This window comes from Salvia splendens, chromosome 17, assembly GCF_004379255.2.
Source record: "Salvia splendens isolate huo1 chromosome 17, SspV2, whole genome shotgun sequence".
NCBI lineage: Eukaryota > Viridiplantae > Streptophyta > Magnoliopsida > Lamiales > Lamiaceae > Salvia > Salvia splendens.
Genome location: NC_056048.1, coordinates 2,358,709 through 2,380,699, shown reverse-complemented (window position 1 = coordinate 2,380,699; position 21,991 = coordinate 2,358,709). Strand labels below are relative to the sequence as shown.

The 21,991-nt window shown below is 37.4% G+C and overlaps 4 protein-coding genes across 7 annotated transcripts; 1 reads left to right on the top strand and 3 right to left on the bottom strand.

Annotated features, from left to right (window-relative positions):
• Positions 1-108: 108 nt before the first annotated feature.
• On the bottom strand, positions 109-5,902 carry LOC121774957 (DNA polymerase eta). Of its 2 annotated transcripts, none has more exons than XM_042171878.1 (15): positions 5,696-5,902; positions 4,966-5,086; positions 4,775-4,886; positions 4,527-4,694; positions 3,817-3,984; positions 3,583-3,686; positions 3,381-3,500; positions 2,765-2,888; positions 2,533-2,646; positions 2,207-2,422; positions 1,610-1,706; positions 1,386-1,513; positions 920-1,138; positions 643-730; positions 109-526 (listed from the first exon to the last, which is right to left on the bottom strand). In XM_042171878.1, exons 1-15 carry the CDS (start codon positions 5,769-5,771, stop codon positions 291-293), a joined length of 2,091 nt encoding a protein of 696 aa, XP_042027812.1. In that variant the 5' UTR covers positions 5,772-5,902; the 3' UTR covers positions 109-290. The 2 variants fall into 2 exon arrangements, with proteins under 2 accessions (XP_042027812.1, XP_042027813.1); XM_042171879.1 differs by having other exon boundaries at positions 4,966-5,033; positions 5,696-5,896.
• Positions 5,903-7,968: 2,066 nt separating this feature from the next.
• Positions 7,969-11,306, top strand: LOC121775427 (GTP-binding protein ERG-like). The gene is made up of 8 exons (XM_042172510.1): positions 7,969-8,654; positions 8,751-8,840; positions 9,495-9,640; positions 9,911-10,069; positions 10,143-10,209; positions 10,408-10,515; positions 10,584-10,723; positions 10,942-11,306. The coding sequence occupies exons 1-8, from the start codon at positions 8,187-8,189 to the stop codon at positions 11,024-11,026; spliced, it is 1,263 nt and encodes a 420-aa protein (XP_042028444.1). The 5' UTR covers positions 7,969-8,186; the 3' UTR covers positions 11,027-11,306.
• An 889-nt stretch (positions 11,307-12,195) lies between these two features.
• Positions 12,196-16,432, bottom strand: LOC121775252 (protein SUPPRESSOR OF FRI 4-like). Of its 2 annotated transcripts, none has more exons than XM_042172301.1 (7): positions 16,083-16,432; positions 15,728-15,828; positions 14,881-14,998; positions 13,966-14,387; positions 13,420-13,574; positions 13,275-13,328; positions 12,196-12,566 (listed from the first exon to the last, which is right to left on the bottom strand). In XM_042172301.1, the coding sequence occupies exons 1-7, from the start codon at positions 16,136-16,138 to the stop codon at positions 12,495-12,497; spliced, it is 978 nt and encodes a 325-aa protein (XP_042028235.1). In that variant the 5' UTR covers positions 16,139-16,432; the 3' UTR covers positions 12,196-12,494. The 2 variants fall into 2 exon arrangements, with proteins under 2 accessions (XP_042028235.1, XP_042028234.1); XM_042172300.1 differs by having other exon boundaries at positions 16,060-16,431.
• Positions 16,433-18,179: 1,747 nt separating this feature from the next.
• Positions 18,180-21,540, bottom strand: LOC121775567 (phosphoribosylaminoimidazole-succinocarboxamide synthase, chloroplastic-like). Of its 2 annotated transcripts, none has more exons than XM_042172650.1 (12): positions 21,170-21,540; positions 20,529-20,630; positions 20,295-20,424; positions 20,060-20,152; positions 19,892-19,980; positions 19,676-19,756; positions 19,180-19,269; positions 18,992-19,081; positions 18,857-18,907; positions 18,724-18,770; positions 18,594-18,651; positions 18,180-18,513 (listed from the first exon to the last, which is right to left on the bottom strand). In XM_042172650.1, exons 1-12 carry the CDS (start codon positions 21,491-21,493, stop codon positions 18,454-18,456), a joined length of 1,215 nt encoding a protein of 404 aa, XP_042028584.1. In that variant the 5' UTR covers positions 21,494-21,540; the 3' UTR covers positions 18,180-18,453. The 2 variants fall into 2 exon arrangements, with proteins under 2 accessions (XP_042028584.1, XP_042028585.1); XM_042172651.1 differs by having other exon boundaries at positions 21,175-21,397.
• Positions 21,541-21,991: the final 451 nt, after the last annotated feature.

Sequence of the window (21,991 nt, the reverse complement as noted above, 5' to 3'; positions counted from 1 at the left end):
GCTGACCAGAAGAGATGATCGTGAAATCCTTGCCCGGGACGAGAATCTGCTCACAACATATTAATTCTAAAAAAGTTGTATGATTGTGTAGCAGCAAGCGTATCACAGTGACTGTCCAAATAGTTTTATTGACAGATGCAGAATGATCTCACACTTGTTTTCAATTACATGTGCATAAAGTTGTAAATAGAGAATGTACAAACAATGGTGCTACTTCTCTGGAATAAAAAGGGCCTGCTATTAAGAATTTGATATTTCGGAATAAACAAGTTTTGGATAAGCCAATAGAATCAAGGGTTTGGAGTTGGTGAGAAATAGTGAGCAATACTAGAACCCTTTTTCACAACGTTAGCCCGCTTCTGAGGCTGCATCCATGCACGCACTTCTGCTTGAACCTCAAGAGGTAATTCATTCAAGACAGAAGGATCAATCTCATCACTCTTGTAACTCCATGCATCAGTTCTGGAATTGCATGTTCTTGGGGTGATCCCATTTGTTGTTTGCTGGATATTCTCAAGCTGCTTACCTTTAAAAAATTTACGTAGAAATTGGGTACGGTTTCGAAAACATGACATGAGGATGTGTAATGTGGAGAACACAAGCTCATGCCCTCAAAGCAGGAGTTAGGAAATGGACAATTACCAGAGGAAGATGTTCCACTCTCTTGAAAAGTCTCAAGATTCGCACGAGAGTCTTGATTCCCGAAAAATCTTAAGATTGATGAAGTGCCCTACAACAATACCACAAACTTGAACTCAATCAACAAAATTATCACTAAATAAGATGATCATCTATTTCCTCATAAGTTGGTGGAGCAAATGCCACAACACAGGAATTTCTGGTTTTAGGAATTTTCCCTAACTTGAAAATGTATAATTTAGACTTTATATACAAATGAAAAATATAATGAATCACTAACCTTCTCTATCTTTCTTTTCTTTTTATCTGATTTTAAACGAGGTCTTACGAGATCCATCTTTGACTTAGTGAGTCTTGATTCCAGACCAGTTTCAGTTGAAATGAGATGAGACCCACCTAAGCATGATGTAAGAGTGTCTTCTTGGAGCACCAAGCTCTGCTTCTCTCCAGAGAGAGATGGGTCTTTCTTATCTACATCTTCGTACGTATACACATCATCCTACAGAGGGAAAAAGTAAGAAAAGACCAAAGGTATTACTCGCAAGCTAAGATGAGAAACACACACCAGCTACAATTTTCAGGAAAAGCATAGTTATCTCCAGTCTAATCTTCTTGCTTGTAGTATTTTTATTCCATTAATGCATGTGTGTGTGTATAATCAAGATGCTGAATAAATGGGGAAAGTCTGTTTTACATCAAGGATTATATTTTCCACGAACAACTGATAATATGAAACCAAAACTTGCCTTACAGACTTCTATTTTAACATCATCTGGTCCTGAACATGGCACGACATGACCAAGCATTGTTTCATCCTCACACACATCATTTTCTGGATAATCAGCTTGATTTAGTCCTATGGAGCTCGTAGTACCTAAATCAAGCAGAAAGTTATCTTGATGTGAAGATACCTGAAATTTCACAACACAACCAAGCTATATTCAAACTTTAAAAGCAGAGCAAATAGAACCTGTCGACAAAGACGCAGCATCATGGGTGCATACATCATTTAACTCAGCACATGTCTGATTTTGGTGATGGAAATACTTCATAATTGAGTTCGTTCCCTGACAAAACATTGCAGACGAATGAGAGGAATTTACTGTAAATATGAAGTGAACCTGGTTATGATTCACAAAGAAAGTCTACAAGTAATATTCAAAAAGTAAAATTACTAAGAATATGTAACCACACACTTTTCCACTGAGACGTATAGCAAAATACTGCAAATATTTCAAAAAGTGAACCAACAGTATAATGATTAAAGATTCTCTAGAAATAGTAAGCAAGCCAATTTTCCATCAGAAACTAGATTGGTACTACAGATGCATAAGATCATAGGCAGGCTATGACATAAAGAAACTGTAATGGTGCTGCTTAACAAGAAGTCAAGAACCATAAACATTGCAAGAAATAGTGACATTGTCACATTTGCGTGCTAAAACCATCACATTATCATTTACCTTAGAGGGAAACATGCAACATGAACACTTAATAACATGCCAATAAGTAGAGAGATAGAACAATATAAATGAGCTGCATGGGGGACAAAATGACTTCGACTCACAGTTGGAATATCAACTATTTTACTTGCTGAGACAGAGAGACCAGTTATTGCCCACTCCTGCTGCGTGGACTCTTTCAACTTCTCATGGTATACCCCAACATATTCACGCAGCCCGGCATGAAATAGATTGAGGGCATCTTCTTGGATCTTGGTAACCCCATACCTTAAGGAACATGACTTTGAAGGGAACTTTTTGAGTGATTCCGAGTCATTCAACTAGGGGATAAAATGCACAGAAAACGAAGTGCAATAGTAAGTTGTTTGTAACATGTGAGGCTTTTAGTGCTATATGGTATATGCAATAAAAAATTTAAGCAGAGAAAGACCTTATAAGCACTTGCATGCAGGGTGAGAGTACGAGCAATGCGTTTATTCTGTTCCAGATCACGAAGAAGACGTTCACTCAATTCAGAACAAAGATCATTCAGCCACTTCTGAACCTGCAATAGTAGCAGTGGAGGGAAATAAAGTTACGATCACCGAACTAAAATAATTTGCATCTCAAACAACTATCTGAAAAGGATAAAAGATCTTCCAAGAGAGGGAGAGAGACCATACAGTAGAGAACTTTCTAAGAGCCTGACGTCCAGGAAATGTCTTCCCGGAACCATGACTTTTGGGAAGGAGGCGACCCTCTACCTGATCCCCACATACCCCACGTGCAATATTCCATAACCATGTACTGTTATGGATGATAAACAAATCCAAAATTGAAGACAGTGAATTACAAAAATGTATAACTGTAGGGAAGGTAAGATTTCAAACTTTAGAAATGCTATTTCATGAAAGTGTGCAAGAAAACATATTTTATAATGTTCAAGAAACTGTAGACAATGATGTTATCTTACAGAAGAAAGGGATGGCAAGCACTAGAAGCCCCAAGGTAAGAAAAACAGAAACGGTGCCTCATACATATACAAGAAATAAAATCTTAGAATCCTAGCAAGCGAAAGATGTATAGCGATCCATTTATATAAGCAATTGTTATGCAAGATATCATCGGATTTATAGCTGAACAACTAATGTTATAAGAAGGTTTGTGGAATTACATCCCAGTAAATAAGTAATAAGTACCAGTCAAAAACAATTTTTTCAAACAACCATACCCCTCATAATAAATAATTATTCCTATGTATTAGGAAACTACCAAAAATACACAAAACAGAATACAAACCCAGTATTTATGCCACAGAGATCTTGCAGCTTCTCCTCTGAAAACTGCAATAGATCCCCAACAGTATTCACAGCAAGCTTATCTTGCAAAGAGGTTCCCAGTTTTCCTCCAAGTTGTTTCCTGTAATAACTTATGTGTTAACTCTATGTCCAAACATGAAGTTTAGCCATTTGCTAAAGAACAATCACAAAAATATACTTACATTTTTTTTATAGGCAGAGATGCAAGCAGCTCCTCAACAGATGAGGAAGGCACAATGGTTTGTTGAGCAGGTTTGTGCATTCCACTAGTTAATTTAGCGAGCATCTGTTCACATCATAAATACCCAGTTAGAGTCCGGAGAGGAGCACATTTTTGTGCGCAGACACTAAAATGAATATACATTGACAAGATTGAAACACATGTTTCAAAAAAATTGAAATGCGCTACCACTGGCCTTATTATGGGCTATGCCAGCTGAACACGTGAATTCAGTTTTCTTCAGAACTTCCATTCTAAGTTCTGCTACAATAAGAGCTCCACATGCCAATAATTTATCACGACGATCAGCATTGCTAAGAAACCATTCCCTCACACGATCTCGATTGTCAGATCCATCCTTGTCCTGGGTTAGCAAGTACATGTAAAAGTAGATACTCCTACAAATGATCAAATGCAAGAGCTTCCCCCCATACAAATGCAAGGTTTAAATACTTAAATAAAGAAACACTGAATGCAGGGAAACTAATACGATGCTGGAAACTTTGAATCATTATTTGTTTTTTTTGGCCAAAGAACTTTGATCCCTGTAACATATACTCCCTCCGTCCCCAAATAATAGACAAACTTGGAGTATATGGCACGGGTTTTAATATGCAACTGGTAAAATAAGAGAGATTGAAAAAAGTAAGAAAGAGAGAGGGAAAAGGTGGTGAAAGTAGTGTTAGTGGATTGTGGGTCCACATTATTAGTGCTGTGTAATTGGTTAAAACTTTCTATATTTACTTTGTCTAATTTTGGGGTACGGCCCAAAAATGGTAAAATTAGTCTATTTTTTTGGGTCGGAGGGAGTATATTATTCCATCCTGCAGCAAAATGGACATAGCAACCTAGGGGGCAAAAAGAAGTACTAATAGAGTATGGAGAAACCAAAATAAAATTGTATACCGAATGAAGCCCCAAAATATGTGATTTAAGAGCTTCTTCACTAATTGCTTCCAAACTCTCAGGGGGATTTTGGGCCAACATTGTTTCTGCAGCTTCAGTAAGATCCAGGTAGACTTCATCAATAGAAGCACGCTCACATCGACCCTTGCTTGAAAGGATAGACACCACCTACAAGTATTTTGTTTCCGTTGAATAGACAGATCCAAGAGTTGGAAAATAATGTCTTACAAAATATTCACTGTGTAGACCTCTGAACCAGCATCCCGGTACACAGTTAAATCCGCTTTACCACGACTCACTGGAACAGTTACAAGCTCAATTTCAGGACAGACCTTTTTGGCCTCATCACCACGCATTGACCTTAAAACCACATGAAAAGTAACATTCACAAATCACACATTTTTGTTATTGAACACGTTTAAATGGTTTTCGTATTTACCTTTTGACACCAAACGCACGGGCTTCATACCCCACCGCAATAAGACCCCCTCCTTGCCAAGCATTGTACTGCACAACAGCAGTAGGACGACCTCTTAAACTCGGCTGTTTCCGCTGCTCAACTGCAGAAATACTCATAACATACTTAAAACATAAAAATTTCATCAAATAACTACTCTCCAAAAATACAAATTATACTTCCAACAGCTGTGTCGAACAGATTTGATTAGTGGAATTACTAATCAGTTTTCTCTAAATGCGCCGATCAAAGACATATCTACAAAATTTTCATGAAACTCGTGAAATTTCATCAAAATAGCTAGAATATACTCAAATACAGAAATACACATAACATACTCAAAATACTAAAATTTCGTCAAATAGCTAGAATATTCAATAAATCATGAAAAAAAATCATCAAATTCTACTCTAAATGGCTGTGTCAAACAAACTCGGTTCGCGTAATTACCAATCAGTTTTCTCCAAATGCAATGAACAAACAGACATCTATAAATTAATCAAACGAACTCAGTTCGTGGAATTACTAATCAGTTTTCTCCAAATGCAATTAACAAACAGATATCTATAAATTAATCAAACTAACTCAGTTCGTGGAATTACTAATCAGTTTTCTCCAAATGCAATGACCAAACAGATATCTATAAATTAATCAAATAGTTGAGCAATTACTAGTAGGCGAGCCACGAGAGTATATAGAGAGGGGAAAAAACCTTGAACATAGAAGCAATCCATGTCAACATGAGCAATAACTCTAGAACCGGACGATTCTGGTCTTGCCACCGGCATCTTCAAATCCTCTCCCGCTCGTTTCCGAACCTTGATTGGAACCCTGATCCTCCTTTCCCTCCACAAATTCAACTCCTCTGTTGCAAAATTCGCACCAATTCAATTTTGAACGCATTTGATTTCCGCTCGCGCAAGCCCAAAAAAAGCAAAAGCCCTTTAGCTCGTGGACTCATACGTCTTCAAAAATTGCTTCTATAATTGGGCCTCTTTCTGGATATTTTGGAGGCTTCCTTTATAAACAAAATACTAGTACTAGTGTAATTTAAAATTTATATATTATTATTATTATTAATATTATTAGTTTTCATTATTTAATATACGATTAATGATTTTAAACTCCAGTTAGTGGTTCTAAGCTCACAGTTTATGCTCTCCTGCATGGAATTTTATGTGAATTGATGCAAAACGTATGGAGAAAACTGACTGAACAGAGAAGTAATTTAGAGAAATCCTAGTCTCTGTGAAACAAAATATTTTTTTAAAAAATAAACAACGGCCAAAAACAAAAACAACGCTATTTATAAGCGTCCAAAGGAAATAAAGCGCAAAATAGAGAATTAAAACTAAGTCCGAAAAACAGTAAAATGTTGTTTTCATCCCCTAAACGATGTCAGATGGCCAGTATACATCGTCTATCATTGCGACTAGGTCGCTATGTGTTTGATTCCAAATCGGGTTTCGCATGCACCGTGCGAATTTCAAGTCATTCTGACACCGAAAGTTTTAGCCCGCTTTCTACGTTCAAACTGCATCATAAATGATATATTCCCTGCAAGTCTGTAACAACAAAATGCATAACACGTTAACGTTGGTGAACAAAATACTAAAATAATATAGACTTAAGGCTACATTAAAGAGCTAAAAAGTAGTCAATACTGAAATTATGATATTAAAAGAGGAATACTCCTAAGAAAAAAGAAATAGACTTAATATCAGTGTACATGAAATATCTAGAAAAAGAGTGAATAGAAGAAAAAAATTAAGGTGAAGGGTTGAACTCGACACCTAATGCTTTTAATGTTGTCAACTGTGCCACAACTTTTAATTAAAGCATACATAGTATATACCCCCATCCCCAAGTGTGACTTCGGCCCTGACATGTTTTATCAACACATTTTAAGAAAATATTGGGGCTAAGGTTGGTTATGGCTGTCAATTTTCGACATGACATGATAATTCGACACGAATTCGCACGAAATTATTGGGTTGGAGTCAAGTCTTATTGGGTCCGTGTCCTTATTGGGTTGACCCATTAAGAACCCGATAATTTCGGGTTGGGTTCGGGTCGGATACGGGTAACCCATTAAGAAATAATATTTTTATTATTATTATTATTTTAAAAATATATATTACTTTAAATTTTAATTTCTTATAAATTAAGTTTAAATAGTATAAAATGAATTTTAATTGTGTAAATTAGGTTAAAAATTAAGGTTTAATCGTGTAATATCAGGTTCGGGTCGTTATCGTGTCGTGTCAACCCATATTATATCTTGTCGATTACGGGTTCGTGTCAGGTGTGGGTCGTGTTCGGATTTGAAGGTAGCAAGTCGGATTCGTGTTATGAGCATCAATTAAGATAATTGTGCTAGAATAGCTAATTATTTTTTTCATGATAATTGGGAAGGTTCAAAGAACAAAATTATGGAGATAAATTAGTTCCAATTTTGACCAAATTAGCTTTTGAGTATTCCAGTTGTCTAAGAAGAAATAATAAAAACATCCATATTTACTAGAAACACATTATCCCGGGCATTAGCAATGGGCGCCCTATAGAACGCCCTATGCACCGCCACATCATCATTTTATCCTCCTACCCTTCCACCTGCAGTGAGGCGCCCTATAAGCCGCTCTAAATGCCGGCCTAAGTATTTTCTTTATTTGAATATTTAAATAACTATAAAAATTGGAAAAAATCTTCATTTCATTTAAAATCAATACATTACAATACGAATTAAAAAAATACGCATTCTCAACGAATAAGGCTCGAGTCAAGGTCCGACTAACGCCCTCCGAGGTACTCCCGTCGTCGTCGTGGTTCATTTTTGTTTGTGAGAGATGATCAAAATATTCGTATGGAAAGTGAGAGATGAGAAAAATGTTCGTATGAAAAATAGAATGAGAAACGAGGTTTAAATAGACAAAAATTAAAAAAAAAACGAAAATAATAAAAAAGAAATAATGTGACCGCACCGTACATTCTCGTCTTCCCCAATCGCTACTACTAAACCCTCGCAAAACCCTCACTCTCTGTGCAGCTTCGCAAATTTGTCCAAACCAATCGATCCTTCTTCCTCCCAGCTGCAGTTTATGCACACTCATATCCATCAATCGATGCAGATTCATGCATATGAATAACAGCGGGGGTTTAATAGCTATACACATTCGTCCAATCGCCATTAATCAGAGCTTGAAATGAAAGCAGTAAGGGCTCTGACACGATTCCGCCCAATCGCCGCCGATTCCACCTTCCTCCGCCGCTTCTACTCCGCGCAGCCGCAGCACGACGACTTCTCACCGCCGAATCCCGCCGAATTGTCCGCGCAGGATGCCGTCTTCGACAGCTCTCAATTCGACGATTTGAATCTCAATCACAGCCCCGACAGCAGTAATCAGGAGTCAACGTGGGACGAGAAGTATAGAGACAGGGTGAAAAGCCAAGTATTTGGGGAAAATGTTTCGCATTTGAGGATATTGCAGAGGGAAGAAGAGAAGAAGAGGAAGGCTGCGAGGCTGGCGAATGAGCTTCTGGAGGCGGCGTTGGATGCAGGGGAGAGCGAAGATGATGAGGAGAGAGAGGTGACGGAGGAGGAGCAGAAATCGTTAGCTGTTGGCATCATTGGAGCTCCGAATGCTGGAAAGTCTGCTCTCACTAATTACATGGTTTGTGTCCTTTTTTTCACATTTGAAATAAGGTAATTGGATATTCTTTGATATTGCCATCAATTTGATTGTTTCTTCTCCCTTTTTTGGGTTTAGGTGGGAACTAAAGTTTCAGCAGTTTCGCGGAAGGTACATACCACCACTCACGAGGTTTTGGGAGTCATGACGAAAGGAGATACACAAATTGTAAGATTTCTGATTATTTGATGTTTCATTTTACTAGTAGTTTTTTGAAAATCAGTTTCTTAGGGATGTAAGTTAGCTTTGAGTTGAGTATTTCACCTAGAATGTGTAAAGCTTATCTCAGCATATGCTGCAAACTGTAGATGCTATCTTTTGCTTTGAATAATTTAGATACATTGTTCTAGTAGTGTGAACATGACTTGCCCTTCTTGAGAGTTTTGGGTTGTTCCATATCTCAAGTATCGGTGCCCTGTCTGGAAGTATTGTTATTTCAGCCAATTACTTGTGCAGTCATAGTCACATGATGCAAGCTGCATTTTCTTTCTTCACTAGTTAGGAATGCGTAGAGTAGCAAGTTTATAGCCAAGTCAGCGAATAAAAGTGCAATGCCCTTGCCACTGGATTAGAGGCAGTGATGACATTAGTGTTCTTCCTTGGGAGCTTTGTTACCCTGTCTGTCGTAAGGAGCGAGTTTTGTGGTTGCGTCAGGAACTGTTTTGTCCATGATGTCCAATGTCCTCGCCTCATATTTTCTTTTACTTTTTGTCTTATTTTTAAATAAAATAAAACACAAAGCATATATATAGTTATAACACTGATGAATCATGCTTCTCTTCATTTAATCAAAGATTTTCTCTAATTCTGATGCCCACACAGTGTTTCTTTGATACACCAGGACTTATGTTAAAGAAAAGCGGATTTCCTTACAATGATATCAAAGTCCGTAATGAAAGTGCCTGGGGTTCTGTTAGTTTATACAATGTGCTGATAGTTGTTTTTGATGTTCACCGACATATTACCAGGTCCGTTTTCCTTTCCCTAGCTAACTTTTGCTCCTTCATTGTGTTTCATCGATAAATCAATTTTTAGATACTTCTACAAAGTGCATGAATTAATTTGTAATCTAGAAGCTGGAGGTCCAATGCAATGCGTGTACATAATCCTTTCTGATATATGGTGTTGTTGAGCTGCATTTTTCTTCCCAGTTTTGCAGTTGTATTCTTTTAGTAACATTACACGTCTGGATAGAAGTTGCATTTTAGTGATTCTATCTGAACCTTTTGTTGGTCTAGACCTGATTCGCGAGTAGTGAGGTTGATTGAAAGAATGGGTTCTATTAGCATCCCGAATCAGAAGCGCATTTTATGTATGAACAAGGTTGACTTGGTTGAAAAGAAGAAAGACTTGCTCAAGGTTGTAGAGGAATTCAATGATCTATCGGGATACGAAAGGTGTGTTATACTTTTCCCCTGTATCTCGACTATTCTGAAGTGGTTCCTCATACAAGCTTTAACTATTCTATAGGCATTTCATGACATCGGGAGTCAAGGGTGCTGGGGTGAAAGATCTCACAAAGTACTTAATGGAGCAGGTGTGTTTTATTGCCACCCTCGTATTACTTCAGTAGGTCGTCTTTTGGGATTATATTTGGACATTTATGCTATATATAGATACAAATAATATGCAGAGAATATTTTGTAACTTGATACTGTGGTCTTGTGACTGTCTCGTACAGAGTTAATAGATCTGAAAAGCTTTAGAGGTGTTGTTCTAAGATTTTTAACTTCAGGCAGTACAAAGACCATGGGATGAAGATCCATTTACCATGAGTGAAGAATTAATGAAGAACATATCTCTGGAAATTGTGAGAGAGAAATTGTTAGATCATGTGCATCAGGTAAATCCACTCTATTATTTGTGAAGAATCGATAAATGTGTTTAGCTGATCAGTCTTCTTCGTTATAGGAAGTCCCCTATGGCATTGAGCATCGCTTGATGAGCTGGAAGGAGTTAAGAGATGGTTCTGTCCGAATCGAGCAACACTTCGTCACCCCCAAGATCAGCCAACGCAAAATTTTAGTTGGGAAGAAGGGCTCTAAAATAGGGTAAGTATACTGATGCATCATCTCACTCCATCCTATATCTGAAATGCTATCCATTCGCTGACTGCTTTCCCGTCTCTTCAATTCGAAAGCAAGCAAGTTTAGAGCGGTTTCATTTATGTTGTGCGCCTTCTCTTCCTTTTGACTGCTTGCAATCTTTATCAAGCACTCTTTGTTAGTTTAGTTTCACTCGGTGACAACTACCAATCTTTGACGTGCAGGAGAATAGGCATGGAAGCGAACGAAGAGCTCCGAGCCATATTCAAGAGGAACGTCCATCTCATCCTCATGGTTAGGGTTAAATGACTTAGATGGGATTGATTTTTGCAATAACGTTCCCCCGCTCAGCGTGAAATTACGTTGTTACCCCCGTGAAAAACTCAGCTTCAGAAGTAGTAGATAGCTGGGAGATGCAGTATATATCACTCCTTTTAAGCACTCAATCGCCATCTTAGCAGCATTCTGTTTTTTGCTAGATTTATTATTTTGTTTTCATCATCACCTTTCTTGTTTTCCCATATCACGTTCAAGGATTTTGATGTATACGAGAGAAACATGTAAAGTTGGTTACTTTGTTGTTGTCCAATTACCGTCAGAATTTTCTGTCGTTAATCCCAAAAATCAGCCGGTAAAAACCTTTACCAACAAACATCGGTCGTTACAATTTTATCCAACAGTTGGTAATTTTATCGACAAAAAAATCAGTTAGCAAAACTTTTTCATGTAATACGTCGTCTCAAAATACATTTACGAACTGAAGTCCGTTGGGAAGTTATCTGACTCCAATATCCGTCGGTGAACTTGATAGTGAATTTGACGCGAAGCATGTCTGCTGATATCCGTCAGGAATTTTATCAACGGACAATCTATCAGAAATTCGTCGATAATTAAGTGCGGACCGTTAAGTGCACGATAAGCAAAGCCCTAAAATTAGCCACAACTAGGCAGCAAACGAGTTATACGGAAGCATGAGCTGCTCGAACAGCACCGTAATCGGCACAGTCAGCCTCAGCTCGTAAGCAAACCCGCGCATCCCATCCCATACGGCAACGGACAAATCCACGACCACCTCTTCCCGCCAAAATCAAACATCACCACCCTCTCGGACCCCTTGATCACCACCACCACCACGTAGTCTCCATGCGCCACGGCATCCAACCCCCGGCCCCACTCGGCCTCCGCGAACTCCCCATACAGATGCTGCGGCCCCACTCGGATAAATATAATCACATATACTTGTTCTCTCCAATCATCAAATCTCTAGAAACATCCAATTAAAATTCAAAATGGAATTTTACTCATTGGTCTGTTACAGTGATTCTCATTTAAGAAAATAAAGTAAAATTACTCATTATAACCAAGAGAATAAACTGGAATTTGAGCATAATTTTTTCACAGATATGTATTACCATCAATAAAAGCAGGTACATTTATCTTATAAGTGACCAGCCATAGGTAGATTTTGCCCTTTGTCATGAAACAAAAGAATAATTACTCACACTGCATTAACCTCAAAAAGTCAAGAATTTGGTCTGTAATTTCTACAATCTAAAAACCAACCCAAATCACAAAAACTGAAAAAATGGCAATTATCTGTTAAATTATAGTAGAGGCTATCCTGACACCTATATCCAAAAAGATAGTTACAACATTTAAATAGAAAGAATTGCAACAAGCAGCACCAGTTAGAAGCTCAGACGAAAGGTGTTGTGATCGATAGAGAACCGTTCCTCCTGATGTTGATCACGGTTAAGAACGAGGCACCATCGAATCTCTAAAATGCCATGCGACCAGCAAGCCTGCTCTCAGATATCCTTCGGTCAATGGCAGCATCAATAGAACTCATCTGAAACAAACATCCGAATAACTTTGTATTAGGAAAGCCAAAAGGAGCCAATCTTATGATTATCAGTCAATATATTAGAACTTAGCCTGTAGTCAATATATACAAACTTTGCAAAAGGAGCTGACCTGGCCCACTGAATTCACGTTCGATCTAAAAATTATATTGTATGACATCTATGGGCAAAAATCTGTGGGGTAATGGTTGTTTCACCCAAACCCAACACTTCTTATCAGGCAACCATAGGTAGAAGTCAAAAATTGAAATTAATTTCCAAGCAGTAAATACATACACTCTGTGCTCTTAACCTTGCAAGGAGCTAGTGGGAAGATCCTCGAAAGATCGCAGCATGCTAACAGAATTACTAATTATTAGCAAAGAAAATGGAAATACCTACTTGACTTTGAACCTTCGCTGGCCACAAAATCGGCAGGATTGCTTGCCAAGCGGACAGAGGCCAAGAACGAAAAAACAGCCCATCATGTGAATGGGGTAGGAAAATAGCAATATCCATGGCCATATTGTGAGGAATTTTTTATGTGTATTTGGATATATAATTAAAGGCATAGAAATACCTTTTATCTATGTAAACAAGAATAATACGTGCAACGGAAAACCACAAGCAGCAAAAGTCTAGCCACCGGGATAGTTGACTAACTAAACCATTTATCCGGTATGAAGGATATTATTTTATAGGTTGTAATGACTTACCTGGCTATTCTCATCATGCACCTGATACTTCAATAAGGACAATCTTCTTTCCTCCTGAAAAATTGATAAGAAATGCAAAAGCTTCTCAGTAAACAGGGGTAGTTACAACGTTTACAGAAAATTTACAATAGAGTTAAAATCCTACCATAGACATAGCTTCATCATCCCAAACTAAGTAGACCTCATTAGTTGCGGGTTGTGTAGATGGGGCTTTGTTTGCAATTAATGGAGGTGGTCCTATAGAAGGACCTTCAGTATTTGGACCAGATGCATAGGAATGTGAATTTGCAACAGGTATGGCTGTAGGGGAAAAGCATGAGAAAGCAGATAAATAAGAAATGGATAAACATGAGAATGCAGATAAGCATGTGGAGCTGGTTTTGATCATAATAATTTGATGACAACTACATTAACTACACAAAAATGGATAATAAAAAAGAAAGTTAAATAAACATTTTTGCAAAGCAAAGAGGAGTTTTCATGTCATTCCATACAGGAATACGAGTATACGACTCAACTACCGTGGGACATATGGAGTGCAATTTACAACTAGATAAAGATTCTCCAATCTAGTAATGTAGTTTCTTATATAAGGTATACCAGCAAATCATTATCAAAATCACAGAAAAACTAAGTTATCAAATTATTACTAATGCTAAATAAACACTGGAAAAAAGAGAGTAGAACTAACCTGGGGTTCCTGATGTTTGGTAATTATTGGCTGCCAAAGTGCCACCAAAGAGAGGTTCTGAACTCTTTATTTCTGTAGAAGAGCTTAAAGGCAAGCTCATTGAAGGTATAAGAGCAGAAAATGGGGAGCTCTGAGGAGGAATATTACTGCTAGGAATGACAGGAAATAAAGGTTGAGAAACAGGAACAGGAGGTGTCGTTGCAGGCATCCCTGGAGGAGTGATTGGAAATGTTGGTTGAAGCCCAGGGGGTGATGCGGATGGAACAGTAGACCGAATGTTGTGCACAGGAAACAAAGGCTGTTGAGGCATTCCTGCTTGGCCAGGGAACGGAACTGAAACAGCTGGGTGCTGAGGATACCAAGGTTGTGGATGAGGTGGAATTTGCCAACCAACAGGTGGCCCAGGTATCCTGGGATTGTAACTGAATCAACAAAAGAAGTCAATCAGGCAAGATACATCTTGCTCCAATATGGAGTGGTAACATGAACTCTTGACTGTGTGTACTCTTAAACTAGTTCTATTACTACTTCAACTAGTTTTGTGGCTTAAGTTACATAACAATATATGATCTAATATTATGGCTAATTGGCTATCATTCCACGAGCCTAACTTATTGAAGGGGAAGTGGGATATGAGATGCCACTGCAAATAAAAAAGGTATTGGTGCTTAAGCTATCAATACTAATAGAGTAAGAAAACTCAAGAACGTGACAAAAAAAATAGCAGTCCTCCACCCAACAATCAACATGAATCCAGGATTTCAGATCTCATCTCACATCAATCAATCAGAGCATATTATTATTTGGAAAAAGGAATTAAGAAAGACCCAGACCGTTTTTACTGTCTGAGTAAATTATACAGTAATATGTCATAATATTAAGAAGAAATAAATAAGCAAGTAGCAGGGAACTTACTTCAGAGGTAATGGGCCGCGGGGAGGATATCCAACCCCTAGTGATCCGGGCATCACACCACCGGTTATCTGAGAGAGTGGTAGATCAACTTTAGCTGCTTTTGAAGGGTTCTCTTCATCTGTTGAGCAAAAAACAAATCAAAATGTTGGCATTCAATAGGACAAAGCCACAGAGCTTTCACAGCCATCATTCAAATGGCAGACCGGTTAAAAAGAATAAACAGGGTATAGTACAGAAATACACTTCACAATTCAACTTCAAACTTGAATCTTGATAGAGTTCAAGTTTAGAGGTGCACAATTTGGTTCAGGTCATTTTGTTCGGTTATTGGCATTCCCAAGTCTGTATGCTTCTATCTGATCAGAGTTTGGGTTTTCCATACCTAAATTGAACAAAGTATACTATAGATTTTTGCTGATTTAGTTTACTACGGTTCAAGCAGGGACGGAGCCACATTATAAGAAGGTGGGGCAAATGCCCCTCCTCAAATATGTTTACATGTACTAATTTATGGTCCAATTTTGTAAAATTATTAAAATTTTCTTGTATTTGCCCCTTCTTAAATTCTAAAATTTTCATCACATATAACTTTGCCCCCTTTCATTTATGATCCTGGCTCCGTCCCTGGGTTCAAGTCTGACTCCATGCCAAAGGTGAAGTCAACATTTAAAATCTGGGAAACGACAGGCAGACCAAAGACAAATTATCTTCAGCCCAAACGTGTCCGAACCATTTGACAATTAATATTACAAACTGAACACGTACTATCTCATTAAAACCTCAGGTAGAAGTAGGGCTGCAGTGCAAAGGAAGACATTACAGGATCAAGGAAAATAGCTGACAATACCTTCCTCTCCATAATGTGAAGCCAGGGCATCAGCTGGAATTCCCTGCATCCCATAAATCTCAATCTCCGTTGTTTCTCTTCCAGGTTTTGCATTTGGGACTCTGGAAAAACAATGCCGCATTTTATCAGAAAAAATTAAATTCAACCAGCAGCAGTTTGTCAATCCCTAAAATACATAAAATCACACATACGAATCCCCAAATCCTATATGAATTTATAAAAATCAAAATCTTCAAAAACCAAAAAAGTCGAGATAATTAAGCCTAAGCTGCAATACGAAACAATTAAACACAGATAAAATAGGCGATTCATCGAGAAAGAGAAAGACGGACTTAGTGACTTGTTCCTTGTGAACCTGGAGCACGTGGATGGCCATGCCGCCGGCGGTGGAGAGCTTCTTGTGGCAAACATGGCACTTGAAGTGCTTGGCCTTCTGGTGCTGCACCAGTATCTTCTCGTCGTCAAACTCCCTGTCGCAGTAGTAGCACCACACCTTATCCACCGCTCCTCTCTTCTTCTTCTTCCCCATTCGATATCAATCCGTCAAATTAAGCAGCCGGGGAAGATCAGATCAACAATTACCACACCAATTGAATCTATTTCGCACTCAATCGATCGATCGATCGATCAATCAATCAATCCTGAGCTGGAAAATAGGTTTGTTTTAGGGCAGCTTGACTCGTCTCTGCGCAGCAGCGCATTTACTTCAAACAACCTTCTTATATTTTCCTCCATGGACTAATATTAATATTAATATTAATATTATTAGTAGTATATTTTCATGGATTACATTCTAAAATTAATTTTAGTATTTTTAGTAATACTTATAATGATTATTATCCTCTCCTCGGCACGGGAGGAAAATATATTGTCATTCAAATTCTACATTATTTTTTTAAAATGTTTTTATTCAGATTTTACAAATAAATTAGGAAAATTTGGTTATAAATTTCAAAATTTTTATTAAATTATGATTTTGCATATTAACTTTAAAATATGAGGAGTGGTATATTATCAAAGTGTAATTAATTGTTAACTCACCTCTTAATTGCTAACTAACTTATTTAAAACAATAAGATTTGTAAAGATCTAAGAGCATCTCCGATGGCGGACGTCCGGTCGGAATTCCGCGACGGGCGACTAGGACGTCCGCCATTGTGGCGTCGAAGGTCGGATACAGACGTCCCGTGAGGACGTCGGGTGTCCTCGGACGTGCGGGCGACGGGCGGGCGGACGTCCGCCATTGTGGAGTGGGTCGGACGTCCGGTAATTAATTTTTTTTTAGGATGGGCGATGGGAAGGGCGGATTGTGCAGGGGATGTCCTAGTGACGTGGCAGTGGGATGAGAAGTCCTAGTGACATGGCAGGAGGTGTTTTTGGGATGTCCTAGTGGATGTCCGAATCCGCCCACTGGAGATGCTCTAATAGTCTATGAATTGTCATGTATAATTTCATTTTATTATTATTTAAATTTATAAAGATAAGAAGAATCATCAAATTTAAGGTTTTGGAAAAATTGTCAATATAGTGTATAAAAAATATCAATATAATCCTTGAATATGTTAACACAATTTAGCATTGACATTGTATATGCATTATATTGACATATTATGATTGCTATATATGTTGACATTATCAACTAGTAAAAATATACGAAAATTCAAGAAATATTTTTCAAATTTGGAAATCGAAACATATGCAATTGAGATCTTGTTGGGATCCTTATAAAATTATCTTTAAGTTGATATATATTGTGTGAGAAAATAATTTAAATTGAAATAGTTATAATTATTTAAAGTTTAGAGATATTTTTTAAAAGTCAGTTATAACTAATTTTTTGTCGTAATTGATATTTTTCGCGCGTTGCATTGATACTCGATTTTATGCCTTGATTTAATGATCAAATGTCTATCATTTAGTTGTAGTTAGTAATTTAAGGATAAGTTAGCAATATAATACACCCATCAAAATATAGAAATCAAACTATTCTATATGATTTTACTGCATAACAAAATTTTTTAAATCTTTTTATTCAGATTTTACAAATAAATAAGGATATTTTGCTTATAAATTCTAGTAATTTTTTTTTTTCAAATTATGATGTGCATATTAGCGCTATTTAGTAGTACTAATTTATTCTTATTTAATAAATAACCTGACAAATCTAATTTAAATAATTTTATTTAAGTTAGAGTTCATATGAAGATTAAATGGGGTGAAGAGAAGAAAATATAACTACACCAAATAAAATTATTTAATTCAGTATAATATGATATCATTTCCCTATTTATAATGTGATGTCGTTTTTGTTTTTGTTGACAACCGACGATGTCACTCAAGCAAATTATCAAGTCATGTCAGCATGTGAATCAGTACAAAAAAATAAAACTAAAAATTTGACAAAAGCATAAGACTTTACAATAAAAATCAAATTTTGACGACAGTATAAGACTTTACAGAAAATAAAATACTCTATAAATAAAATCCTCAAGAAACGATTTTTAAAATAAATCATGGGCCTAAACAAAATTTAGAATCAGTATGCAAAGACAAACCTCAACCATGTCAATTCCTATGAAATTTAACAAGTCGGTGAAGTTTATATAAAGCATGTTCCCAAATGAAAATCTAACTACAAATTACACAACACAGCTTCCCCGATTTCACGACCCCCAACACGAACACGAACGAACACAGCAGGAGAGGACCAGAATGCTGGTGGTTTTCTACGGAAGAGACGAGAGGACACGAGCAACGTTCGAGGATATCCTGTCATGTATAGGTTCCTGCACAGAAGCAAAATATAGGAGGCTTCACTACTTGTCTTTAGCAGTAGGAAGCTGATGTTAAAGGCGCCGTATTATACCTTAGTCGAGGGCAGTTCAAACTTCGATTTCGTGATCGTCTCATACAAGTGGATATACCTGTAAGGAAATGAGTAGAACTCTCAGAAATCTAAAAAATAGTACATCAACACTGCACGAATCTCAACATACCGCCAAGATAATTCAGAGACAAGCTCGGTGGGTGCTTCGGGCAAAACCTAACAAAGCATTCTCGTGAGTTAGGTTCAACATGTGCATATTGACAGGGACGAGACGACAAGAAAAATAGTAGCATGTGATTTACCTCGTCTTCGTAAGGATTGCAATTGTCTTTGAACCACAACCTCAGAAATTCCTACAAAAAAACCTCCATAGATGGATTATATCATCACCGAAGAGAAACTTTAAAAAGTAGAAACATCAAGAAACCATGACAAACCTTATCGATGTTTTCAGGCTCGAGGCCATTCTGAAAGCGATCTTCATAAGAATCAGCAATCCAATATCTGCTTGAGTCTGGTGTATGCACCTAAAAGAGTTGAAAACATAAAAAATCATCTTAAATCCATCTAGTTGAGCTTTGTATCAATGTATCGCTGCTGAAGGTTCTTCGGTAAGAAAAATAACCTCGTCTATCAAGAGCACTGCACCATCAGATCCTTTACCAAATTCATATTTAGTATCCACAAGAATCAGTCCATGCTCCCAAGCAATGCGCTGCCATATTGAATTAGTATGAGTAAAAATCAAACACGGGCAAGAATAACCGAGCTCATTGCAAACAAAAGGCTGAAGCAAGAGCAAATGCTACAACATTAATGCACCGAATTAATATTAGTTTGAGCTAAAAAAGAGTCGAAGAGTAAAGACTGCGTGGCTTGACTTTGCCTGATGCGTCTAAGGAATACATATTAGAAACCATAATCCCATTTTATAGTACATAACGATGAGTTTGATGTGACACAGTATGCCATTGTAACAAGAGTGAAAGAACAGTTACACTAGATTGCAGTTCCTTATTGGTTAGTTTTTGCAAAAAGTAAGTATAATTGCTTGACTATTGAAGATGAATGATTGAGTTCACAAAATAGAAAGAGAAGATGAATAAAGGAGAGTTGAGTACCTGCCCGTACTCAAACAGTCTTAGTGCTGCTTTACTTGCTTCAGTATAGTCGGATTCAGATATCAACCCACTCCGGATAATCTGCAGGCTAATTGATCTAAATTACACAACTGGAGTAGAAAAAGTGTCTACCATTTGTATGAGATGATTATTTCAAAATCAGAAACGGGGGAATAACTTAATGGGCGACAAATAAAGAAGTCAAGAATCCCAAACCTCTTCAGGTGTTATGGGAACATCATGATCTGCTGCTTTAGTAGTCGGTGTGAGTATATTTGCTGCCAACTTTTGGTTTTTCACCATACCTGTGCAGACAAGCGCATACCTATGAATAAAACAAGATACTCGAACAATTTGGACTTCTAACACAATTACGGACCTCACCATCAGGAAGCGCATTGCCACAATAGTTCCGCAAACCCTTTTGGTAGACAGTCCAGAGTGATGTATCGGTACTTCCGGTCACATACCCTCTGACTGAAAGAGCACCATCAATGTTCAATAAAACAGCTAAATACGGCAATGCATGAGGAAGCATTATTCCTTAGAAGGAACTAAAACACTCAGACCAAGTAACCTCTGATTTGGGGTGGATGAAGATGGATTTAGAAAGACTAACCAACATATTCAACAGGGAAAACAGAGCATTTCTTCGCAATCATCACATTCCTATCTGGAGATGACACAACTGCATTTGGAATAACGTGCTGAGTTTGATTAAACCACCACAGGCTAGTTTCATTCAGTACCTAAAGAAGCAATATTGCACCATCAACATCAACATATAAGCACAATAACACAATTTAATCCAAGTCTTTTGCAGACGAAGCGACTAAACAAAAGGCACGAATACCTGTCCCTTGAAAGGAATTGAAGCAAGAACCCGGTCAAAAGCACTCTGCCTATCAGTTGTGACCAGGACAAGATAGTCTCCTCCATCATAGATATCCCTCACCTTCAAAAAATAAGTAAACCAATTACCTTTCATCATCCCCGGCATTCAGCTACTAAACTGATTTACTTCATCAAATAATCAAAAATCAATAAAAACTCAATTATATTATTCACTCAAGGTGGAAATAAAACATGTCAGAAATATGTAAAGACTAACATTTAGAGGGTGACAAACACATAAACAAATAAATCAATCAATTTTCATTTATCCTCCATAGCATTATATTTCATCAAATAATCAAGAACCAATAAAAACTCAATTCTATCATATTTGCTCATTGTGGAAATAAAACATGCCAGAAATATGTAAAGACTCGACATTCGTAAAATAAACCTAACTTAACTACACAAACCCCCTATATTAAGCTTCCCCTCATCCAATCCAATATTAGCCAACTTTCACAACTAAGTACTATAAATTTCATAAAATAAAAAAACAAAAAAGGAGCCAAACACTTCGTCACTCAGCTCAGCAATCATAAAAACTCATATTTAAGCAGAAAACCCTAACTTAGAGTGAAATATAAGCAGTAAGTGCACCTTGCCTCTGGTCTTGGAATTGAGACCGGGAACAGCTGAATCGAGGTGAGTTTCAGATAGACAATCGGATAGAGAGCTTTTGATAGCATCCATCAATTCATTCTTGCGTTCGCTGTTGTCCAACAATAGCGATTTTGGGGGTCCGCCGGAAACTGAAGAAGGCGACGATGATGCAGAAATTACCATCGAGCAACACCGCCTAAGATTAAAGTTGCTAGACATGGACTTTCTAAGGAAGTGTGGGGACGCAGATGGAGTGTAAGCTCTGATGGAGAGCTTTCCGGTGAGAGTGGTCGGAGAGTTTACGCAGTGAGACTGAGCCATTGCTCTCTCCTCTCTCTCTCTACGTTTTCGAGTTTTTTTAGAATAAATTTAATAATTAATGTTTTTTCTCGTTTATAATGGGCTTATTAGGTTACAAGTCCAAGTTATAAAAAGCCCATCCTTGATAGTAACTTCAATATAGAATCTCATGCTCAATGTTGGAACTTATCATTTTTTTCATTAGAAAAGGCAAAACACAACTTCACAATGATATCATAGAAAACAAAACTCTATAGAAAAACAAACAAATTTCGTTATAAGTTACTCCGTACTTTTTATTCCTCAAGACAAACAAATTTCGTTATAAGTTACTCCGTACTTTTTATTCCTCAAGACGAATAATATAAAATGAGACTCACATCCTACAAGTTTTTCCATCTCATAGTACTTCTTTAAACTTAGTTACGGAAAAAAAACATAAGATTCTTATTTGTGGACGAATGAAGTATAATATCAACACGAGCGAAGCATAAATCAAGTTGTGCCATCGGTTAAAAA

Coding starts and splice junctions, on each gene's coding strand:
- LOC121775427 (XM_042172510.1), top strand. CDS start 8,187: ATGAAAGCAGTAAGGGCTCTGACACGATTCCGCCCAATCGCCGCCGAT. Junction 10,210..10,407: donor CAAAGTACTTAATGGAGCAG/GTGTGTTTTATT, acceptor TTTTAACTTCAG/GCAGTACAAAGACCATGGGA. Junction 10,724..10,941: donor AAGAAGGGCTCTAAAATAGG/GTAAGTATACTG, acceptor TTTGACGTGCAG/GAGAATAGGCATGGAAGCGA.
- LOC121775567 (XM_042172650.1), bottom strand. CDS start 21,493: ATGGCTCAGTCTCACTGCGTAAACTCTCCGACCACTCTCACCGGAAAG. Junction 19,981..20,059: donor TGGCAATGCGCTTCCTGATG/GTGAGGTCCGTA, acceptor TTGTCTGCACAG/GTATGGTGAAAAACCAAAAG. Junction 18,652..18,723: donor GTCTCTGAATTATCTTGGCG/GTATGTTGAGAT, acceptor ATTTCCTTACAG/GTATATCCACTTGTATGAGA.
- LOC121775252 (XM_042172300.1), bottom strand. CDS start 16,256: ATGGGGAAGAAGAAGAAGAGAGGAGCGGTGGATAAGGTGTGGTGCTAC. Junction 15,829..16,059: donor CACAAGGAACAAGTCACTAA/GTCCGTCTTTCT, acceptor TTGTTTTTCCAG/AGTCCCAAATGCAAAACCTG. Junction 13,329..13,419: donor ATGATGAAGCTATGTCTATG/GTAGGATTTTAA, acceptor TCAATTTTTCAG/GAGGAAAGAAGATTGTCCTT.
- LOC121774957 (XM_042171878.1), bottom strand. CDS start 5,771: ATGCCGGTGGCAAGACCAGAATCGTCCGGTTCTAGAGTTATTGCTCAT. Junction 5,087..5,695: donor GGATTGCTTCTATGTTCAAG/GTTTTTTCCCCT, acceptor GTATTTCTGCAG/TTGAGCAGCGGAAACAGCCG. Junction 1,514..1,609: donor TGCTGCGTCTTTGTCGACAG/GTTCTATTTGCT, acceptor TGCTTGATTTAG/GTACTACGAGCTCCATAGGA.